At 45.1% G+C, this 21,230-nt stretch overlaps 3 protein-coding genes across 4 annotated transcripts in view; all 3 read right to left on the bottom strand.

Moving 5' to 3' along the window:
• PPP1R36 (protein phosphatase 1 regulatory subunit 36) overlaps positions 1–11,610 on the bottom strand; it is a 32,416-nt gene extending 20,806 nt beyond the window's left edge. Inside the window, exons 1-2 of the mRNA XM_064571169.1 lie at positions 11,231–11,610; positions 10,344–10,408 (exon numbers count right to left, since the gene is read on the bottom strand). Of these exons, the coding sequence (XP_064427239.1) occupies positions 10,344–10,408; positions 11,231–11,323 (158 nt within the window). The 5' untranslated portion in view covers positions 11,324–11,610. The remainder of the gene's footprint in view (positions 1–10,343; positions 10,409–11,230) is intronic.
• A 5,144-nt stretch (positions 11,611–16,754) lies between these two features.
• HSPA2 (heat shock protein family A (Hsp70) member 2) lies at positions 16,755–19,825 on the bottom strand. 2 transcript variants are annotated; one of them, XM_045901032.2, is made up of 2 exons: positions 19,809–19,825; positions 16,755–19,162 (listed from the first exon to the last, which is right to left on the bottom strand). In XM_045901032.2, exon 2 carries the CDS (start codon positions 19,155–19,157, stop codon positions 17,247–17,249), a length of 1,911 nt encoding a protein of 636 aa, XP_045756988.1. In that variant the 5' UTR covers positions 19,158–19,162; positions 19,809–19,825; the 3' UTR covers positions 16,755–17,246. The 2 variants fall into 2 exon arrangements, with proteins under 2 accessions (XP_045756988.1, XP_064427234.1); XM_064571164.1 differs by lacking the exon at positions 19,809–19,825 and adding an exon at positions 19,518–19,535.
• Positions 19,826–20,371: 546 nt separating this feature from the next.
• Positions 20,372–21,230, bottom strand: part of ZBTB1 (zinc finger and BTB domain containing 1) — a 32,258-nt gene continuing 31,399 nt past the window's right edge. The window contains exon 3 of the mRNA XM_064571163.1: positions 20,372–20,672. Within this exon, the coding sequence (XP_064427233.1) occupies positions 20,513–20,672 (160 nt within the window). The 3' untranslated portion in view covers positions 20,372–20,512. The remainder of the gene's footprint in view (positions 20,673–21,230) is intronic.

Raw genomic sequence — 21,230 nt, 5'->3', positions numbered from 1 at the left:
GGGCCCCCCAGACATTTTCTAATGGCTCTCTGAAGCCATTTCTCCTTGCTAGATGCCTTGTGCAGATTCCTTCATATAACCATCCTAAAAAAGAACACAAAATTGTTTTCCCATTTCTCCTCGGATCATCACACTGTTTTGGCCACTTACGAGCCACTGGCTGTTAACTTTCCTACCCCAGGCTAAGGAAGTCACAGGTCACCAGCTCTCCCAGGATTTCTTTTCTCTTTCTCTAGAAGACAAGAGAAGATAGATACACCCAATCTTAGTGACTGCCAAATGAAATTGCTGTCTCCTATCCTCTTCTCAGTCCTATCCCTATCATTCAAAGTGTCTTGCCCTATTTGCCTGAGATGATGAGATGAGAGAGCCTTAAAATAAGACACTAAGTGCCTGTCTTTAGCCAATAGTCTGACATTTACTGCTAAGCTTCTAGTCCTTATTCTCTGACCTTCAGACATGCCTTCTCTACTTCCCGCTATTCTGAGCGGCTGTTCCCTTGAGTCAAGTCATTCTCTAGCTTGCCTGGTGAGGAGGATTTCTCCCTGTGAGTGCCCTGCTGTAGCTCTACAGGCGGACTATGCTCACAGTGCATTTGAAATCACTACAAAGCATCACTAGTAATAACTGAAAGCTATTTCAGTAATAACTGAAAGCTAGAATCGTACCTCTGATTGGCTCCCAAACCGCAGTCTGAGCTAGTTCCGTGCCCTCCTGCAGTCTCCATTTCCCCCTCCACCTGGCAACCCCTTTAGAATCTGGGCCTTTCTCAGACCACATTTTGTTACATTCCCAGTATTACAACATAATCATGTCGTTTCCCTTTGCCCTGAAATAAATGAGGAAAAGAATCATATTTTCCCCTAGGACCCATCCCTAAAATGCAGAGGGCTGGACCACCCTTGGCTTTCACACAAGTTAGAGCTCCTCAGTGGTTATTAGAGTCTTCTCTCAGGCCCCGAGGAAAGACAAGAGGAGTTTGGAGCTCCTGGAGGTTGAGTTTCCTCAGCTGTATATCCTCAGGGGAGTCAATGACCTTGGCAAAGACTCAGGCGGGCTGCTGACTCTCTCCCAGCTGTGAGGAGGGGCTCTTGAAACAAGAAAGAGTAGGACAGCTGACACTGTTAGAAGGAAGCCTGCCTCATGGGCCAACCCAGAGGTGGCCTGTGAAGAAAGGTATTCCCTCTTTAACAAATAAGAAATGGGCATGCATGCTGGTGAATTATGCAACACCCTCATTTACGCCTCACAAAGCATTATTATTCCATTTTATAGATGAGGGAACTGATCATCAGCGAAGCTAAGTAACTTGACAAATATAACCACCTAGTCAGTGAGAGACGTAGGATTTGAACCCTAGGTCTTTGAACTTTCAGGCCCCCCTTCAAAGTCTCTTCCTTAACTGCCTATTAAGAAATAATGACCGGATGGGGCGCCTGGGTGGCTCAGTTGTTAAGCGTCTGCCTTCGGCTCGGTCCTGATCCCAGGACCCTGGGATCGAGCCCCACATCGGGCTCCCTGTTCCGCGGGGAAGCCTGCTTCTCCCTCTCCCACTCCCCCTGCTGTGTTCCCTCTCTCGCTATGTCTCTCTCTGTCAAATAAATAAATAAAATCTTTAAAAAAAAAAGAAATAATGACCGGAGGGCCTGGGTGGCTCAGTTGTTAAGAGTCTGCCTTCGGGGCAGGTCCTGCTCCCAGGGTCCTGGGATAGGGGGCAGGTCCTGCTCCCAGGGTCCTGGGATAGAGGGCATCGGGCTCCCTGCTCCGCGGGAAGCCTGCTTCTCCCTCCCCCACTCCCCCACTCCCCCTGCTTGTGTTCCCTCTCTTGCTGTGTCTCTCTCTGTCAAATAAATAAATAAAACATTAAAAAAAAAAAGAAAAGAAAGAATGACCATCCTTTCCTGCCCATTAGTGTGTGTCCATTTCTTGTGTGGAGGTTATGGGTATCTTATATTCTGATACAATTATCCCTCTCAGGGTATAATCTGCAAATATAAGGCAAGATCTGCCTGTGACATAGGGAGCTAGCTAGGTCTTCTCTGAAGGGTAAGATTTCCATTGTCACTCATTCAGGAAAGAGGTGAAGACCTGAAAGGCTGGGAAGAGGAAAGGGATCATCTTCTCTGAACTCAAGAATACCTAGAAGTCTGTGCTAGTGGGTGTAAAAAGGTGGCCTACCCCATGTGAAAGAAGACTAAAACTCCAGAAGGGATTCCCAGGGTTTGAAATTGACGGGTTAAAAACCGAATGTCCCTGAGATCAAGCTGCTACTATGCAAAAGCAAATTATTTGGATTCATAACACTTCAAATTTTCTTCCCCACTGCTGGCTGTTCTTTCTTTAGTCTCCTTTTAAAGCTCCTTTTCCTTTTCCTGGACATGTTTCCTAAATGAGAGCCTTTCTCAGGGTTCCATCTCGTTCCTCTTCTCACTTCCTCTGAGTAATCTCATCTACTCCACTAACATCGATAACTGACAATTTTATAGTGAAGGTTCAGCTCTTTCTGCAGACTTATAAAATGATACATCTGCCTACTGGACACCTTCGCTTGGGCATCCTACAGACATCTCAAACTCAGTATGAGCTGAACTCATTCCCCTTTAACTTGTACTCCCTACTACTCCCCCATCTCAGCAAATGGGCACCACCACCCACCAGGTGGCCAAGCCGCAAAATGGTGTCATCCTTGGTTTCTCCATCACCTGTGGCCCTTGCAGCCCACTAACCACTTAATCCTTAAATACATCTCGAATTTGTCTACTTCCCTCTCTTCCCATTGCCACCTCCCTAATTTTAGCCACCATCATCTGTCAACAGAATGTCTGCAACTGCTTTTTTTTTTTTTTTAAGATTTTTATTTATTTATTCATGAGAGACAGAGACAGAGGGAGAAGCAGGCTCCCCAAGAAGCAGGGAGCCCAATTCGGGACTTGATCCCAGGACCCCGGGATCATGACCCGAGCCGAAGGCAGATGCTCAACCCTCTGAGCCACCCAGGTGCCTTGCAACTACTTCTTAACTGATCTCCTGCTCCCGGGGAGTCTGCTTAAGATTCTCTGTCTCCCTCTCCTTCTGCCCCTCCCCCTGCTCACACACACACTCTCAAAAGTAAATCTTTAAAAAATATATTAAAAAGTTTTAAAAATTAAAAAAAAAAAACAACCCTCCTAGTGGCTCCCCTGTGAGGTTCAGATTCCTCAACATTGCATGCAAGACCTTTCATGATCTTACCCTGGTTTAAATCTTCTACTCACACCTGTCTGGAACCCTATATCCAGCTTCCTGAACTACCTGCAGTCTCAAATATGCCCTGGGCCCTCTCAGGACTGGGCCTTTGCACATGCTGGGCCTTCTGCCTGGAATGCACTCTCTTCCTCCCCAACCAAATCTCCCTTTGCCTTGCCAATCCCTTACTCCTCTTCAGGTCTTGGCTTAGATATCACCTCCCCTGGGAAGCCTTCCCTGCCCCCACCTCCCCTGGGTTTCAGAAAATGGCCCTATTTGGGGACTGGGTCAAAGTACTTGGCTGAATGCAGTTTTCCTCAGCCCTGGCCCTAGCCCAGTGGTGGCAGTGGTGATTGTAACTAATGAATGGGCCCTAAGGAGAGCAGCAATCTCAGGGGAAAGAGTTAGGGTCATAGCACTGCTACCAAGAGATTCCCCTTCTAACAGGAGCCTGGAAGGGTCTGGTTTATTTTCAGTAAGAAGGGCAGCATAGATACCCAACCACCCCTTCAAACTGTCCCAGTCCTCCTGTCTGTGTCACCTCCCTTCCACCGTACTCAGTGGGAAGGCGCTGCTATCTTTTCTGTGCTCTTGACCCCATTCCCCACTCCTTCTCTTCTGTTGCATTTCTTTTTTTCCCCAAAACAAACTTGAGATTTTCCTACCTTGAAAACAAAACCAACAAAAATCCCCTTCCCTTAGCACTCGATCCCCAAAAGCCTACTATCTCTTTCTTTCTTCACAGATAAAGTCACCAATAAGAGTACTCTATTTTTGCTAGGTTCTTGAAATTTATCTCAGATATTCTCTTCAAACTACTGTTATCTGATTTCCACCTTACTGGCCTCCTGAAACTGCTTCAACCTAGGGCCCCCCCCCGCCCCCCCCAGCAATCCTAACTTGAATCCTTAAATTTAAAGGCTTGTTTTTAGTATTTGCCTCACCTTAAATTCTCTTTAGCATCTGACATTGCTGACATTCCCTACTCCATCCTCTTGCTTTCAAAGGCCTATGGGTCCCAGCGCTTTTTCTCTGACCCTTCTAACTATTCTTTCTCTTTCACTAGCTCCTCTTTCTTTGCCTGTCCACTATTACTGGGAGCCACGTGAAAATAAAACTTTAAGACATGTACACTTGATTAAGAGACATATCAAACCAATTACAATGTATGGAAATTATCTGGATCCTGATTGGAAGAAACTTATAAAACACTGCATGATAGCAGACCCCTGAATACAAATTGAATATATGATGATATAAAGAAATTACCATTTATATTGTAACTGCATAAATAGTAAGTTTTTTTTTAAGACAGTGCTTTATTTTTTTGAGATACATACTGAGATATTTATGGATGAAATGATATGATGTCTGGGATTTGCTTAAAAATAATCAAGGGGTGGGCGCCTGGGTGGCTCAGTTGGTTAAGCGACTGCCTTCGGCTCAGGTCATGATCCTGGAGTCCCTGGATTGAGTCCCATATTGGGCTCCCTGCTCAGCAGGGAGTCTGCTTCTCCCTCTGACCCTTCCCCCTCTCATGTGCTCTCTCTCTCTCTCATTCTCTCTCTCTCAAATAAATAAATAAAATCTTTAAAAAAAAAAATAATCAAGGGGTGGAGGAGATGGGGTGTGGATGATATGAAGTTGACCTTAATTTGGTGACTGTTGATGCTATGTTGTGAGAATGTTGGGAGTTCATTCATTATATCATCCTTCTACTTTTGTATATGCTGGAAATATTCCAGTATAAAAAGTTCTAAATGTTTACAATTATTTATAAAACTTTAATAATGCTATAAGAAAAAAACTAGCAAAAAATCAGACCTGCAAGCAAGGGTTTTAGATATTGGAATTTTCAGTCACCGGATATAAAATAAATGGAACCAGTATGTTGAAGACAAATACAAATAAGGTGGTAACCCTTAACATTGGTGCACTGTTGGTCTTTGGGGGTAGAACAACGGTGGAATCTTCACTTTCAACTTTGTACATTTATGTACTTGTTTTCAGTACATATGTACAACTTTGCCATAACAAAAAAGATAATAATACAGTGGCTAACTGAACATATTAAAAAAAAAAAGATAACGGAAATGCAGAATGTAGTAAGTTAAAAGTACACATATAGAAGATTTAGAAGGCTATATAATAAGATGTTAATACGTTAACTCTTACTTTGCTGGGTGGCACTGCAAAGTTCTTTTTTTGTTTTTGCTTACTGGTATTTTCTGATTGTTTAAATAATATGACTTTTAGGGGCACCTGGGTGGCTCAGTCTGTTAAGCGTCTGCCTTTGGCTCAGGTCATGACCCCAGGGTCCTGCTCAGTGGGCAGGCTGCTTCTCCCTCTGCCTGCTCTGCCTGCTGCTCCCCCCTGCTTGTACTCTTTCTCTCTCTGACAAATAAATAAAATCTTTTTAAAAATTAAAATAAAAAAAAATGACTTTAAAATTTTTTTTTCATAATTTTTAAAAGTACGTATTTCCTAGGGTTCTGGCCTCTGTCATTTCACTCCATACTCTCATTCTACTCAGGCCTCTCTCAGGAGGGCCAAAATCCTGCCTACTGACCTGCGAGTCTCACGGGCAGCTACCTCAAATTCTGCACATCTACAAAAGCAACTTGTAACCTTTCACCCCCTCCACAAACTTACTGGCCCTCCCTCCCTCCTTATCTCAAGGGGCAATATCATCGTCCACACAGTGACTGGGACATTCGTGCTTCCTGCCCTCTCTCGCAGCCAGTCTCACCAACTACTCCCTCCTTCAGCAGGGCCAGAGTTACCTCCCAGTACCTCTACTGCGGGTCTTTGACTCTGTTCTCCTGCCAGTCTTCATCCGGGTCCTAGTCCCCTTCCCCCTTGGATCGCTGCCTGATTGTGTCTCCCTAGTTCTTTTGTTTTTTGTTTGTTTGTTTGTTTTTAGATCATTAAAAAAATTTGAGAGAGCCAGCGTGCACAGAGAGAGAGGAAGAGGGAGATGCAGACTGCCTGCTGAGCAGGGAGCCCCATCCCCCCAGGACCCTGAGATCATGACCTGAGCCACCCAGGCGCCCCTAGTTCTAACCTTCCCCTCCACGCTACTGTGGGAGGGGCTTTCTAGAGCATAGATGCAATCCCATCCTATACATGCTCAGTCAAGGTTGATGGAGCATACTAAACAGAACCAGGTCTGAGTGCAGTGACTGAACAGGCCTTCCCTCTGCCTCCACTGCTCCCACCCCTACCACCGACTCCTCTTAGCCTCCCCTGCCTCTGCCCTGTACCATCACCAGCAACTGGGGTGACATAAGTCTCTGAAACAAAGTTTCAGGAAAAAAAAAGAGCATGTTCCGGCTCATGAGTCCTCTCACATTTTAATTTGTGATGGGATATGCTTAGACTCTAAAAGCGAATCAGTATCTGCACTTCCATCAAATCCAAACACTAACTCTGGCCTAAAACATACAAAGGTCTGCTTTCCTCTTCCTTAGGATTGTCCTTAGCAGCTGGAGTCCCAAGGGAATCCTGATACGCTGAGATCTGCCATGCTGAGTTGCTGAAACAGAGCAGCTCCACCACAAAAGAGCGGTCACCCATCTACTCCTCATGGCATTCTTTTCCCTCTCTCTCCTAACTGCTCCCATTTCGTGTACTCCACAGTCTGGACTTCGTGTGTTGTTTTGGTTTGGTTTGGTTTTTTGCTTTTTAAAACTGTGGTATAGGGGCGCCTGGGTGGTTCAACTGTTAGGCATCTGCCTTCAGCTCAGGTCATGATCCCAGGGTCCTGGGATCGAGCCCCACATCCGGCTCCCTGCTCGGCGGGAAGCCTCCTTCTCCCTCTCCCACTCCCCCTGCTTGTGTTCCCTCTCTCGCTGTGTCTCTGTCAATAAATAAATAAAACCTTAAAAAAAATTGTGGTATAATTTAACATGTAGTAAAGTACATAAATCTTAAGTGGACAGCTTGATGAATTTTTTACTATGTATATACCCATGTAACCACCACCCAGATCGATATATAGTCCACTTCCAGCACCTTGGAAGGTTCTCTTATACATTTCCCCACCCCCTGTCAGTTGATAATGTCCCAAAGGTAACCACTATTCTGACCTCTATCATCACAGTTCTTTTTTTGCCTGTTATTTTAAACTTTTATATAAATGGAATTATAGATTTACATTTTTGTGTCTGGCCTTTCAACATTATGTCATATAATCTACCTTTTAAATCATACCATCACACATATATTCTCCAAAATTAGTGGAAATCAATCAAGCCATTTTTAAAGAATAATTTGGTAATAAACCAAAAGAAACTAGTTTATGAATATGAATTATTTTATGAGTAAGAAAGTCAGTGTGAAATTGATAATCTGTGAATTTATTAGTAGGCGCATACAGGAAACAGTGACACTTGGGTGGGTTACCATTAAATTAGCACTGAAAATTAGTTTGAAATATACTGCAAATTAATTTCATTTACAAAGGTCAGTAAGTAAAAAGTATGGTCCAACTTTCACCATAGGAAGAGAGGATTGAGAGGCACCTGGGTGGCTCAGTTGGTTAAGCATCCAACTCTTCATTTCAGCTCAGGTCATGATCTCAGCGTTGTGAGATCGAGCCCTGCTCGGCTCTGTGCTGGACATGGAGACTGCTTGAGATTCTCTCCCTCTCTGCCCACCCCCACACATGCCTGCTTTCTTTCTCTCTCTCTCAAAAAGAGAGAGAGAGAGAGAGAGGATTGAGATGGCCTTTAAATATACATGAAGACTGAAAAATGAAAATGTTGGCACTTAAAATTTATATCCATATTTTCTGGTATTTTAACATGCATTTAACTTGTACTTTGACTCCTGTGTTTATCTTGGCTGTCTAATCCCAAAGCTCTTTCTTTCTCACTGTCGATCTCACACTCACTGAGTGTGATATTTCAGGAGCTACACGACAGAATTTTCTGCGACACATCTACAAACAAAAAACTGAAATCAATCACCACTTTGGAAATGACAAACAACTCAGAAATATTGAAACAAATATTCTATGAAATGTAAACTTTTGATTTTGACTCTAAAATAATGCTTAGCCTTTAAACTGTTGGACATCAAATATCATTATATTTATAATGTAACTATAAAGTACATTTGCTTAGCCTTTCCTGATCTCCAGGCCCATTTATCCAACGGCCCAAGAGACCATTGTGAGTATGTCACAGTAACCTCAAGCACATCACCGGTTTTGTCTGTTATTCTGTATATAAGTGAAGGGCAGTCCCAGCTACGCAATCACCCAAGCCCGACACTGGGAATCAGCGTGAGCCTCTCTTCTCCCTCTCCCTTCACATCTTATCAATTCTACCCAAAATCCTGTCAGTTCCAACTCTGAAGTATTTCACAGTCCTGCACCCTTCTCTGTTCCTCCTACTACAAGACTTCAAGCCGACTCACGGTTCTGTACCCCTACAGCCATCTGTGTTCCTCCCACAACTAGCTTTTTAACTGGTCCCCTGCCTCTGGCCTTCCTCTACTTGAATCTAGTTGGTTTACTGAAATATTCAATAAACACCTGGTGAGGGTATACTCTGTGAAGTTCTGTAGACATATCCTAGGGACACAAACATGAGTAAGACAGCTCCTGCCACTGAGGGGCTTACAGTCTAAAGGAGGGAGACAGTGTACATGGTGGGAAGGGCTTTGGCAACAGACAAACCCTGGTTCAAAATGTCAGTTTTGCTACTTACTGACTGTATGACTTTGGGTCAGTTGCTTTATCTCCCTGAGCCTTGTTTCTTCATCTATAAAATGGGCGCCTGGGTGGCTCAGATGGTTAAGTGTCTGCCTTCGGCTCAGGTCATGATCCCAGGGTCCTGGGCTTGAGTCCTGCATCGGGCTCCCTGCTCAGCAGAGAGCCTGCTTCTCCCTCTCCCTCTGCCTCTCCCCCTGCTCATTCTCTCTCTCTCTCTGTATCTCTGTGTCTCAAATGAATAAATTAAAAAAAAAAAATCTTAAAAAAAATAAATAAAAGAAAATGGAGGTATTAATTCTCACTTTCCATGGCTGTTTAAGAATCAGAAAACATGAAAATGTCTGGCACATAATAGGTACACAGCAGATAGCGCCTAGTACTGTTTGTTTAGTTATGCACTTTTTATTAATTTTTTTGAGATTTTATTTATTTATTTGAGAGAGACAGAGATAGCAACAGAGAGCACAAGCGGGGAGGAGAGGGAGAAGCAGGCTCTCTGAGGAGCAGGGGGCCCGATGCAGGGCTCGATGCGGCGCTTGATCCCAGGACCCTGGGATCATGACCTGAGCCTCAAAACAGGGAAACGTGCTCTAACACCAACCCCTCTCAACCAACTGAGCCACCCAGGTGACCCAAGTTATGCACTTTTAATAGAGTCAGTATTTTCTCAATGGAGATTAAAATCGTTTTTTTCTAATTTAGTAATTTTACCCTGGAGAACTGACTGTCTATTATGCAGCAAGTATAATACGGTCTCATTAATGTAAAACTGTATTTCTGAAACTCAAAGAGGCAATTTTATAAAGTAGTTAAGAATATGGACTCTGGGGGCACCTGGGTGGCTCCGGCCGTTAAGCATTTGCCTTCGACTCATGTCATGATCCCAGGGTCAGGGTCCTGGGATCAAGCCCCGCATTCGGCTCCCTGCTCAGCACAGAGTCTGCTTCTCCCTCTCCTTCTGCCCCTTCCCGCTGCTCCGTGCTCTCTCTCAAATAAAGTCTTAAAAAAAATATATGGACTCTGAGCCAAAAAGACCTAGATTTCAATCATCTTAGTCACCTGTGAGCTGTGTTATTTGGCTAAGTCACTTAGTTTTCTTTAAATTGCTTAACCCTTTGAGTTTAGTTTCTTCATCTGTAAGTGGATGAACACGCAGCTTTTTCAAAGGGCTGGCAAACTGATTAGCACAGTGTCTGCTACATAGGAAGCAGCTGATAAATGTTATCAGAAAGTGGTATCTGGAAGGCCGCTCACCAAAATGGTTTTCTCTAGATGGTGGGATTTCAGCAGATATTTATTTTGCTCGCTATACTCTTGTATGTCGCTTGATTTTTTTTTTTCTTACCCCAAGCTCATGTAATTTTTATAAAAGCTAAAATAAAGTTTTAATAAAATTTACCTTCTGAATTCAAGAGTTCTGGTTTCATCTTTCCAGTACCACATCCCCAATCGCAGTCCCAACTGCTGTAAAATGAAATGATTGCAGCAAATATTAAAAATTCAATTTACAATACACATCTCACAATGAACTTTTAACAATTGCCACTTGTTGCTCTTTATTCAGTAAAGATGTAGAATCTTCAAATGTTGTGTTGTGGGGTTTTGTTTTGTTTTGTTTTAATTGAAGCCAGGATTTTATCATTTTTGTGTTCAGGTGTAGTTTCAGTAGAAAAGAAGGAAGAGAGGGAGGAAGAGGGGGAGGAAGAAAAGGAAGGGAAGGAAGGACATTTCACTTAGTCTGCACTACTATCCCGAGGCTCATCAGAGCAATTTACGAATTGGGACTCAGACCACAGTAAACTGACGCCCAGGGGAGCCTCGGCGGAGGAGGGGAGATAAGACATTCAAAACAGGGAGCGTGCTCTAACACCGACCCCGCCCTTCGGGGGAAGGAGGCAAAGGACAAGCATACCGTTTCAGTAGTGGTAGCTACCAAGCCACAGCCTCTCCTTCCCGGGGATCGCGCCCGGAGCAGGACGGCTTTCTGCGCAGGAGGGCTATTTATTTTGCAGCCAACCAAATTAGAGATGCTGAGGAGGAACTTTCATAAACATCTAAATATCTGGGTAGGAAGCCAGAATTCAATTCTGACCTTTGGCCGAGTACACCTCTCTCGTCTTGGTTCCGTAGGCAAATAGGGCCACGTCTCTCGGAGAGCCGCTCGCCCGGGGCCGAGGGCAGGGCCGCGGCAGGGGGAGCCGCCCCGGGAGCCGCGGGGTCAGAGAGGCGGCGGCAGGGCAGGCCTGCTGCGGCCTCGGGGGTGGGGGCGACCAAGGCTGCACTTACCTCCGGCAGGGAGGCGGCCTGCCCGTCCCACCGCCTTCTCCGGGAATAAAACTCCGGTACCGGATGCCTGTTCCCTCGCAGCCCGCCAAACATGGTCGCCCAGGCAGCTGCCCGCCAGCGCGGGCACCCGCGGCCCGAGAGCCGCCGCGGGGGGCGGGGGGGCGGAGACCCTGCTTCCGCCGCGGGCTGGCGAACGGCGGCGCTGCCCAGCCCGGGCGTGGCACGCCTCGGCCGGTTCCCGTTCCCGCGGGGCTCCGTCCACTTTCTGGCTACCTCTGGTGGCTTACAGGCGTACGCAGAGTAAAGCTGCCCGGGGGTTAGTTCTGTACCAGTCAATTCTTCATGGCCTTCCAACCGTGAAGTAAACCACTTAGCTGTTTTTTGTTCTTAATTGGAGTAACAAGATTCAATTCCATAGGGAAGATCCCTTTGTCCCAAAATTTAATAGCACTAAATTAATTTCAAATCCAGGTCGGGATTAGGTCGATGGGGGCGGCGGGGTTGGTGGAGGTTTAGGGGAGGATGCGTGGAAATAAGGTTTTTGTAACTTGGTTCTGCTGCATAAGTAGATGTGCTACCCAGGGCAAGACAACTCTGATCCTCCTGAAGATACCGAAGTCAGGCGTTATGAGGTTTTTAAAGGAGTAATGTGTGTAAAGCACCACCCTACTCAAAATTAGTGTTGCTTAAAGCAAAGAAACTTGTTTTGTGTGAGTATTCAATAGTATTTTTACATTTATGCTTTTCACTTTTTAAATCCTGTCTTCGAATTCCTTCTTGCAACTGACTTTTGTTGATATTTTTCCTTCCAACACTGATGTCAGCAATGCTAGATAACAATTGAGAATGCCTAATATATTCTGCTTGTTTTATCCCCACAGTTTAATTAGGTTAAGAGATGCTCAGTAGATAGTAACTATTTATATTCCCATCAATTTTAAACATATGACAATTGGCATCCCACTGCTTCCCCTTACTGCCCCGCCCCCACCCCCACCCCCAGTCTCACTACTGGGTAACACATAATTAGTATAAAACTAATCAGCTGGATTCATGTTCCACTCAGTCCACTGCTGTTCAGATAATATGGAAACCCACCTATACACTGGCAGTGGGGCTTTGAGGCCGTGGCCTCAGGACTGGCTCATTATATGAGATTACTCACTTGAAATAGGAGTTAAGAATATTTCAGTCACCAAGAGTTTTTCACCTAACAATGTATATAACTTGGGGTGGGGAGGACAGGGAGAAATTATGAGCTAACGCTCCACAAAGGCCTGAGAAAGACCAAGGACTCCAGATAGAATCCGTTCACCTCACCACCAATGTCAGGAAGACCACACTTCAGTCAACTTCTTCAGTTTATCCCAGTGAGTGAAGAAATGCTAATAGAAAACCAAAGATCTTTTATACTTCACCATAGTTTAACTTCAGGCTGTCTAATGTACAAAACTAAGGTAAAAAATAAGAGGTGAGACCTGAAAACAATGATCTACATAAAAGTTACATGACAAGTTATTTCACCTGTGCTAGAGGGACATAATATTTATAGGAGAACTTGGGATAACTCTGAAGGGGCCATCTTATACTTCTGTATTACCAGACCCTAACAAAAAAGGGAATAAAAGATTGTTTTTATGGCTCTAAATCATTATTTATTTAAAAAGTGACCAATACTGTTGGGGCACCTGGGTGGCTCAGTCAGTTGGGCGTCTGCCTCCAGCTCGGGTCATGATCCAGGGTCCTGGGATCGAGTCCACATCAGGCTCCCTGCTCAGCAGGGAGTCTGCTTCTCCCTCTCCCTCTCCCTGCCGCGCCCCCTGCTTGTGCCCTCTCTGTCAAGTAAATAAATTAAAAAAAAAAAAATCTTTAAAAAAGTGAACTATTCATTTCTTAGGTTAGATTTTTTTTTACCAGTTAGATTTTTTTAGTGATATCAGAATCTCATAATCTAAAATGGAAATATAATTTTCCCTTTAAAAAACAATTCATGATGTTATAAAGTAGGGATAAAGGTACTATCTAAATATTTAACAACTTCAAGTGTCCTGTGTGAGATTTTTTTTTTTTTTGCCTAAGTAAGAGAAACTTCTTAAGTTCATATAACTAAGAGCATATTAACAAAACTAAATTGCTGGTCTCAGATTTTAGGCCCAAGACATTAACTGAATATAATGTATGCTTATACGATGAAAAAGTCATAACAGATTTTCAAAGTATTATAATTCTACCTTTAAAAACTAACATGTAAGAAAATGGCAATGCCAGTATTTGAATTATCAACTCCATTCATCTACTCTCCATCTAACTTATACTGAAAGAGGAAAGACCCTATGGCTTCTTGATTTGTTCTAAGGTAAAGACATTTCAACACTAAGTATCACCCTATTAAATTTCAGGACTGCATATACCCTTAAGTATTCCAAGAGCTATCTCTAAAGATCTATAATTTTTAAGGAATGTATCAATTTTTCTGTATCTAATTGTAATGCTTAAGGATAATCCTTCAAAACTCATTTCTATTTAGACATTATACAGAAGCAATTAAATATGCCTGTTGTTCCTTAACCTAAACATATATATTGCCTTAGCAATTGTCTTGTGATGTATGGATTTGAGATTCTTTAAAACTTCAATTCCAGTGTTCAAAAGCAAGAGGAACATGCCTCACAGCACAACTTCTATAAACTACATTCAATGCACAGGATAAAGAAATTCTCGTTAAGTCTCCTTGACATATTGTACAGATGACACATTAAATAACCTTTGTTCATGCTAAGTTTAAAGATGTGAACAGCATTAATATCTCCTCATGAACAAATGTTAAATGAATTACCACTATACACATCAAACTAATACCATAAAAAATTTAGAGTAAGCTTGTTTTGAAATTTCATGCATCTCAAATACTATGAAAAACTTTGTTAGGTCTTATTTTGACAGGTGTTTAGGATTTATTGCCTCAAAACAGGGACAACTATATTAGACATTCAGGTAAGTATTTAAGTGCCCATTCTGAGAAGTGTTCTTTTTAATCCCTTAGCATTCTATATGTATTGCATTAGCTTTAGTCCAGACCACTAGTCCCTAGTGTAACACTACTTTCAAGTTCAAGTGATGCTAATTATTCCTTAAACTGTAATTTACCCTCATCCTAATATCAAGTACTTTTTCCACTGTCATTTGACTATGTCTGATCTAACATCTGCTAAGGAGTTCCTAGGAGTTATCCGATTACCAGTTTCAACTGACCCTGGAAACACTGAATGGCTACTTTGGTGGCATTATCTTCACAATATTCAGATCTAGATAAATTTGAGAAGACAAAATTAAATTAAAAACACTCAAGAAGGCTAGGAGTTTTACAAATTACTTTTCAGAATAACAGAAAATGAAGTATCTACATAAATTGATATTCGTGTTATAGCAAGTTACCCAAGACCAGGCCATAGGATAGTCAAAGAGACTACCACTGGTCATTTTTCTGATACTTTAGAAACTAATCTCTTCTAAACAAAGGTCTAAAATGAATCATACTAATACCAAATTGCACTTGCAGAAAGATTCCATTACATTTTGAAGTTAGAGCAAGGGATAAACGCTTTCAACAAATAAAGGACTAATAAAAGGTCACTAGAATGAGCATTGTCATGGTAAAAATTCATGTTAGACATCACTTTAAAGCTAGTATTCACCAGATTCTGTTAATACTAAGGTAGTTTGTCAAGTATTTATGTGATGCTATCTGTAGTCAAACACCCTTAATGCCTCCTTGCTGAAAACTTTCCACCAAAGTGGCACAAGCAATGAAAAAAGTTATCATCAGCTTTTCAGAGTGTAAAAAGCAGTTACCTTAAAACTTTTTTAAGTTTTGAAACAATTTCAAAACTGCCATTTTCTCTCACTCCCACCCACCCAAATGACTCTGCTTAAAAAATAAAAAACTTATGTAAGAGTCAGCCCTTGTGTGAGAGGGTCATTACAAAGCTCAATATTTTTAGGCTAATTTGTTCTCTAGTTTTTGTATTATTTCAAAAATTAATCTCTCTGCATGATAAAGAAGGGTCCACTACTAAAAATATAGCATCTATAATGCACTGTTATCTTATGAACATGAAGTAAAGCTACATTGAAAAGAGATATTGAAATGTCTATCTGTGGTAAAAACAGGCTAACTGCCATTTTCCAATCAGCTTTACTCAATTTCTCCTAAGTTCCCCTTAAAGAGAATAAATCAGAACAAAGTAGAGATGTCATTCCACTAAAAAATACAAATATGAACCCCCTTCTCCTAAGGGTGTGGATTTTAAAGCTTAAGCCCAGGACAGTGGATCCCAAAGGGTTGCAATATTCTTTTTTTTTTTTTTTAATTTTATTATGTTATGTTAGTCACCATACAATACCTCATTGGTTTTTGATGTGGTGATCCACGATCCATTGTTTTCGTATAACACCCAGTGCTCCATGCAGTACGTGCCCTCCTTAATACCCATCACCAGTCTAACCCATCCCCCCCCCCCCCTCCCCTCTAAAACCCTGTTTGTTTCTCAGAGTCCATAGTCTCTCATGGTTCAGGGTTGCAATATTCTTATCTGTAACAATTTCAAATCAGATACACAGGAAAATGGACAAGTTGTATATTACAAAATACAGGACTATCTTGCAGTTTTGTCTTTTAGAAAAGGAAACTGGTGCGCCTGTCTGGCGCAGTTGGTTAAGTGGCTGACCCTTGGTTTCAGTTCATGTCTGATCTCAGGGTGATGAGATCGAATCCCACAACGGGCTCTGCTTAGCACAGTCTTCTTGGGTTTGCCTCGCCTCTCCATTTGCCCCTCCCCCCTAAAATAAATCACTTTTAAAACAAATATTAAAAAAGTAAAAAGAAAAAAAAGAAAATCTATTCTAGTGATTTAAGGCAAGTATTGCAAAAGCATGATTCTCAAATCAGAAAAAAAATTATCTCCATCTCCCAAGTAATTGTTAACTGTTGAAAACCTATCCTTAATGGAATTTGGATAAGCTCAGAAGTTAAGATGTTTCACTAGAAAATTAAAGTTAAAACAAGTTTGACTAAACTGGACTCTTAATATTAAGTGGCTTTAAAGTTTGCCCTGCTGGCTCTTGTTTCAGGCACCCGCATGCCCCAAAAAGCAATTTGTTTCATACTGTGTCAGGCTATTATCAGAGGACAACTCCCGCCCCAGTTTAGAGAAAGAATCATTTTATACTTAACCCCAGAATATAGCTTGCATCTTGCTGAAATATTCAGGTGGATTTTCACTTGAACACTTAAACCAAGTGTTAGGAGTTTGGGTACTCTGGCAAACCTGTCTGGTTTATTGAAAGGAGGGGGCAAGTTTACCCAGATCTTCTCCCTTGAAAAGTTGTTGGCAATTCAAAGCAGGAATCTCATCTGAGAATTAGACAAGACTGAGTTAGGTACATTTCACCTCATACTAATATCTTAAAGACCAACATGGGTAAAACTATGAGAAGGGAAAATTGAAAACTCCCAAGACGGTGATTTTGAGATCAATTTCAGCTTTACTTTAAATCTGTATTTATGCATCTGTTTGCAAAAAAAAGTGCCTGTCCTTAACATTACTGCAATGTTCATTTTAGTCTTAAAGTAGTACATAAAAATAAACAATTCAAGCTTCTATATATTTTATTGTCTCCAAGCTTCCACAGAACTTGTGTGCAAACTTCAGGTTTCCCATCTCAAACAAACCTCCATGCACAAACTAAGCTACTCAAAAATACTCAATTCAGCAAACACCCAAAACGCATTAAAGAGAAACCTCAAATAATGGTTTTAAAAATCAAACTTCAGAACTAACCTTTTATAATTGAACTAAGTTGTTGCATGTTGCACCCTTCCTTTCCTATGCATACACCCAGGGAAAGACTTCCAACAAATCTCATACTTGGCACAAAGGCATTTCAAAGAAACACAAACAAAAGAAAAAGAGAGAGAGAGAAAGGAAAAGAGGTTTACGCTGACTCGAGTGCAAGCTTAGTCCACTTCCTCGATGGTCGGTCCCCCGGAGGCTCCAGAACTGCCGCCGCCGCCAGGGCCGCCTTGGTAGAGTTTGCTGATGATGGGGTTGCACACTCTTTCGAGCTCTTTCTGCTTGTGTTCATACTCATCTTTCTCTGCCATTTGGTTTCGGTCGAGCCAGTTGATCACCTCCTGACACTTGTCGAGGATCTTGCTTTTGTCCTGCTCGCTAATCTTGCCCCTCAGTTTCTCGTCTTCCACCGTCTGCTTGATGTTGTAGGTATAGGACTCCACCGCGTTTTTGGCGGCGACGCGGTCGCGATTGGCCTCATCTTCCGACTTGTACCGCTCTGCCTCCTGCACCATCCGGTCAATGTCGTCCTTGCTCAGACGACCCTTGTCGTTGGTAATGGTGATTTTGTTTTCTTTACCGGTGCTCTTGTCGGCGGCGGTGACGTTGAGGATGCCATTGGCGTCGATGTCGAAGGTGACCTCGATCTGGGGGACCCCGCGGGGCGCCGGGGGAATCCCGGTCAGGTCGAACTTGCCCAGCAGGTTATTGTCCTTGGTCATGGCCCGTTCGCCCTCGTACACCTGCACCAGCACGCTGCTCTGGTTGTCTGAGTAGGTGGTGAAGGTCTGCGTCTGCTTGGTAGGGATCGTGGTATTCCTCTTGATGAGTGGGGTCATGACGCCGCCAGCCGTCTCAATGCCCAGCGACAACGGGGTCACGTCGAGCAGCAGCAGATCCTGCACGTTCTCTGACTTGTCCCCGATGAGGATGGCCGCCTGCACCGCGGCTCCGTAGGCCACCGCCTCGTCGGGGTTGATGCTCTTGTTCAGCTCCTTGCCATTGAAGAAATCCTGCAACAGCTTCTGGATCTTGGGGATGCGGGTGGAGCCGCCCACCAGCACGATCTCCTGGATCTGGCCCTTGTCCAGCTTGGCGTCACGCAGCGCCTTCTCCACCGGCTCCAGGGTTCCGCGGAATAGGTCAGCGTTGAGCTCCTCGAAGCGGGCGCGGGTGATGGACGTGTAGAAGTCTACGCCCTCGTACAGCGAGTCGATCTCGATGCTCGCCTGCGTAGACGAGCTCAAGGTGCGCTTGGCTCGTTCGCAGGCGGTGCGCAGTCGCCGCACTGCGCGCTTGTTGGGCCCAATGTCCTTCTTGTGCTTGCGCTTGAACTCCTCCGCCAAGTGGCTCACCATGCGGTTGTCGAAGTCCTCGCCGCCCAGGTGGGTGTCCCCGGCCGTGGACTTCACCTCAAAGATGCCGTCCTCGATGGTCAGGATGGACACGTCGAAGGTGCCGCCGCCCAGGTCAAAGATGAGCACATTCTTCTCGCCGCCGGCGCAGCCCTTCTTGTCCAGGCCGTAGGCAATGGCCGCCGCGGTGGGTTCGTTGATGATGCGCAGCACGTTGAGGCCCGTGATGGTGCCCGCGTCCTTGGTGGCCTGGCGCTGTGAGTCATTGAAATAGGCCGGGACCGTGATGACCGCGCTCTGCACCTTGCCCCCCAGGTAGGCTTCGGCGATCTCCTTCATCTTAGTGAGGACCATGGAGGAGATCTCCTCTGGGAAGAAGGTCTTGATCTCTCCCTTGTACTCCACCTGCACCTTGGGCTTCCCTCCCTCGCTCACCACCCGGAACGGCCAGTGTTTCATGTCCGACTGCACTGTGGCGTCCTCGAACTTCCGTCCGATCAGCCTCTTGGCATCGAAGATGGTGTTGGTGGGGTTCATGGCCACCTGGTTCTTGGCGGCGTCGCCGATGAGGCGCTCGGTGTCGGTGAAGGCCACGTAGCTGGGGGTGGTGCGGTTGCCCTGGTCGTTGGCGATTATCTCCACCTTGCCATGTTGGAAGACCCCCACGCACGAGTAGGTGGTGCCCAGGTCGATGCCGATAGCCGGGCCGCGGGCAGACATCCTGACTTAAAGATAAGGCAAGCGACGTTAGGCCTTGGGACCTAGGACCGAAAATCTGCGGCGTCAACTAACGGTCGCCTCGTACCAGACACCGCGAGCGCAAACAAGAGCTCCCGCTCCCCCTGCGCGGCTCCCGGCTCTTATAGCCGCCTCCCTGCCGCCTTCTGGAAACTCCCGGAGCCAATCCGCTCCCAGGACCGCCCGCCACAGGCTTGCCTGGGTCGGAGTGACCCGCCCGTAGCCCAACAGATTTCTAGTTGGGTGAGGGGCGGGACCCCGGCCCGTGCTCAGACGCGCGGGGCGGACGTTATGCAAATGAGGGTCCCCCCAAGTCTCCCCGGCTGCCTCCGACCGCCCAACCTCGCGCTCCTCTTGCAGCTCAGCGGCGTTAGGCTCGCGCCCCTCCCGCCAGGTGTAAACGCTTTAGCAGGATCTTTGCTTCTCATAAGGCGGGATTCGGCAACGTCTCCTGGATTGGCAGGACACGCAACCAATGAGCAGCGCGGACTCCCAAGTGGGTGGGGAAGGGAAGGCTGGGGCGTGGTGCAGGGAGGAGACGCGGGAGGGGAGCTCGGAGAGGGGAACCACCTGAGCGGTTCGCTCAGTTCCTAAGACCTTAAATGCAGTTCAAAGCCAAGTGTCCCAACTAACCTAGCACGCAGGGGCGGGCCGGTTCCTTCAGAGTTGGCTGCGCCGAGGAAATAGGGCCAGAGCCAGCTTTTTTTCTTCCGTCCGCACCCTTCAAACGGAAGGGACTGGGATTTGGCGTGGCCTGGGCGTGAGGGCGGCTCCCCCCCCCCCACCGCGGGCGGGGACAAAAAAGAAGTGACTTTGAAGTTCCTAGGACGGGACGTCGGCCTCCTGGAATTTTACTTCGCGTGCTTTGCAGCGTCTCTGTGGGTGTGAGCGCTCGATAAAAACCGCCTGGTGGGGTGGGGACCACAGGAGCCCGGGGGAGCGCCCAGAGAGGCCGGCGGTTTTTCTGCGCCGCGCGGACGGCCTGCAAAACTGTGGAGACCGGGAAGCGACTGCGAGTCGTCGTCCCAGGGTTTAAACTTTCTCCACCTCGCTCTCCATTTTCCCTGCTTGTCATGCCATTTTAAGCTTCCCGATTTCGTCTCCCTGTTCTCTCCACTGCTTTCCTTATTTTCCGTTTCAAGTGCTTTATTCCCCGTTTTGAGTTCTTCACGGGAAAATCTAGAAATTAATCAAAACCTGCTCGTTGAAGCACCGTGAAATAACCCAGGCTCACGCCCGGCCCGATTCTCTCATCCCCAGCATGCGCTCACGCGCTCGTGTTTATGACCGAGTCATGTTTTATGACTAAGCTCAAGTGAAGAGATTGTTTTCTTTAACTATGCTGAAGTTACGTTAAAGACAGAAACCCTCAGAGTAGGTAGATGAAAAGGAGCGTAACTCATCCTAGTATGTTTAAGAAGACGATGAGAATAGGTCTGGAAGTCCTGTCTGGCACCAGCTGAGAGGAGGTCGAAGCAAACCCCTATATTTGGACTCCTGCAGGAAGACAACAAAATTGCTGTGACAAAAACAGCGATAACACTTCACATTATGGGGGAAAGCTGGAGACATTCACTCAACGAGCTTTTAACAGGTACCTATTATGTGAGCGTAAAAAATGGTCAGTTTTTATGAGGTTAAGACTCTAATAAAAAGATAAAGGTAATTTGAAATGGGTGCCTGGGTGGCTCAGTCGCTAAGTGTCTGCCTTTGGCTCAGGTCATGATCCCAGGGTCCTGGGATCGAGTCCCACATCGGGCTCCCTGCTCAGCGGGGAGCCTGCGTCTCTCTCTCCCACTCCCCCTGCTTGTGTTCCCTCTCTCACTGTGTCTCTCTCTGTCAAATAAATAAATAAAATCTTAAAAAAAAAAAAAAGATAAAGGTAATTTGAGAGAAGTGCTGTGGGGACACAAAGAAGGGGAACATCCAGACAGGGGTGAAGGCTTCCTGGGAGCGAGGGCACACGTGAGCCAGGCGCTGAAGTGTCCAGGGAAGAGGGGAGGAAAGGCATTCTTTCTGCGGACTGTAGCGTGAGCAAGGGTAAGAACAGTGTGT

Source organism: Mirounga angustirostris, unplaced genomic scaffold (assembly GCF_029215605.1).
Source record: "Mirounga angustirostris isolate CCGP_5_RB_7025 unplaced genomic scaffold, mMirAng1.0.hap1 SCAF_9, whole genome shotgun sequence".
Lineage (NCBI taxonomy): Eukaryota > Metazoa > Chordata > Mammalia > Carnivora > Phocidae > Mirounga > Mirounga angustirostris.
The sequence above is the reverse complement of the archived record's forward strand: the minus strand, read 5'-3'. Positions and strand labels throughout refer to the sequence as shown.

What these genes read in the sequence shown, in the direction of transcription:
- HSPA2 (XM_045901032.2), bottom strand. Translation starts at nt 19,157, where the DNA reads ATGTCTGCCCGCGGCCCGGCTATCGGCATCGACCTGGGCACCACCTAC.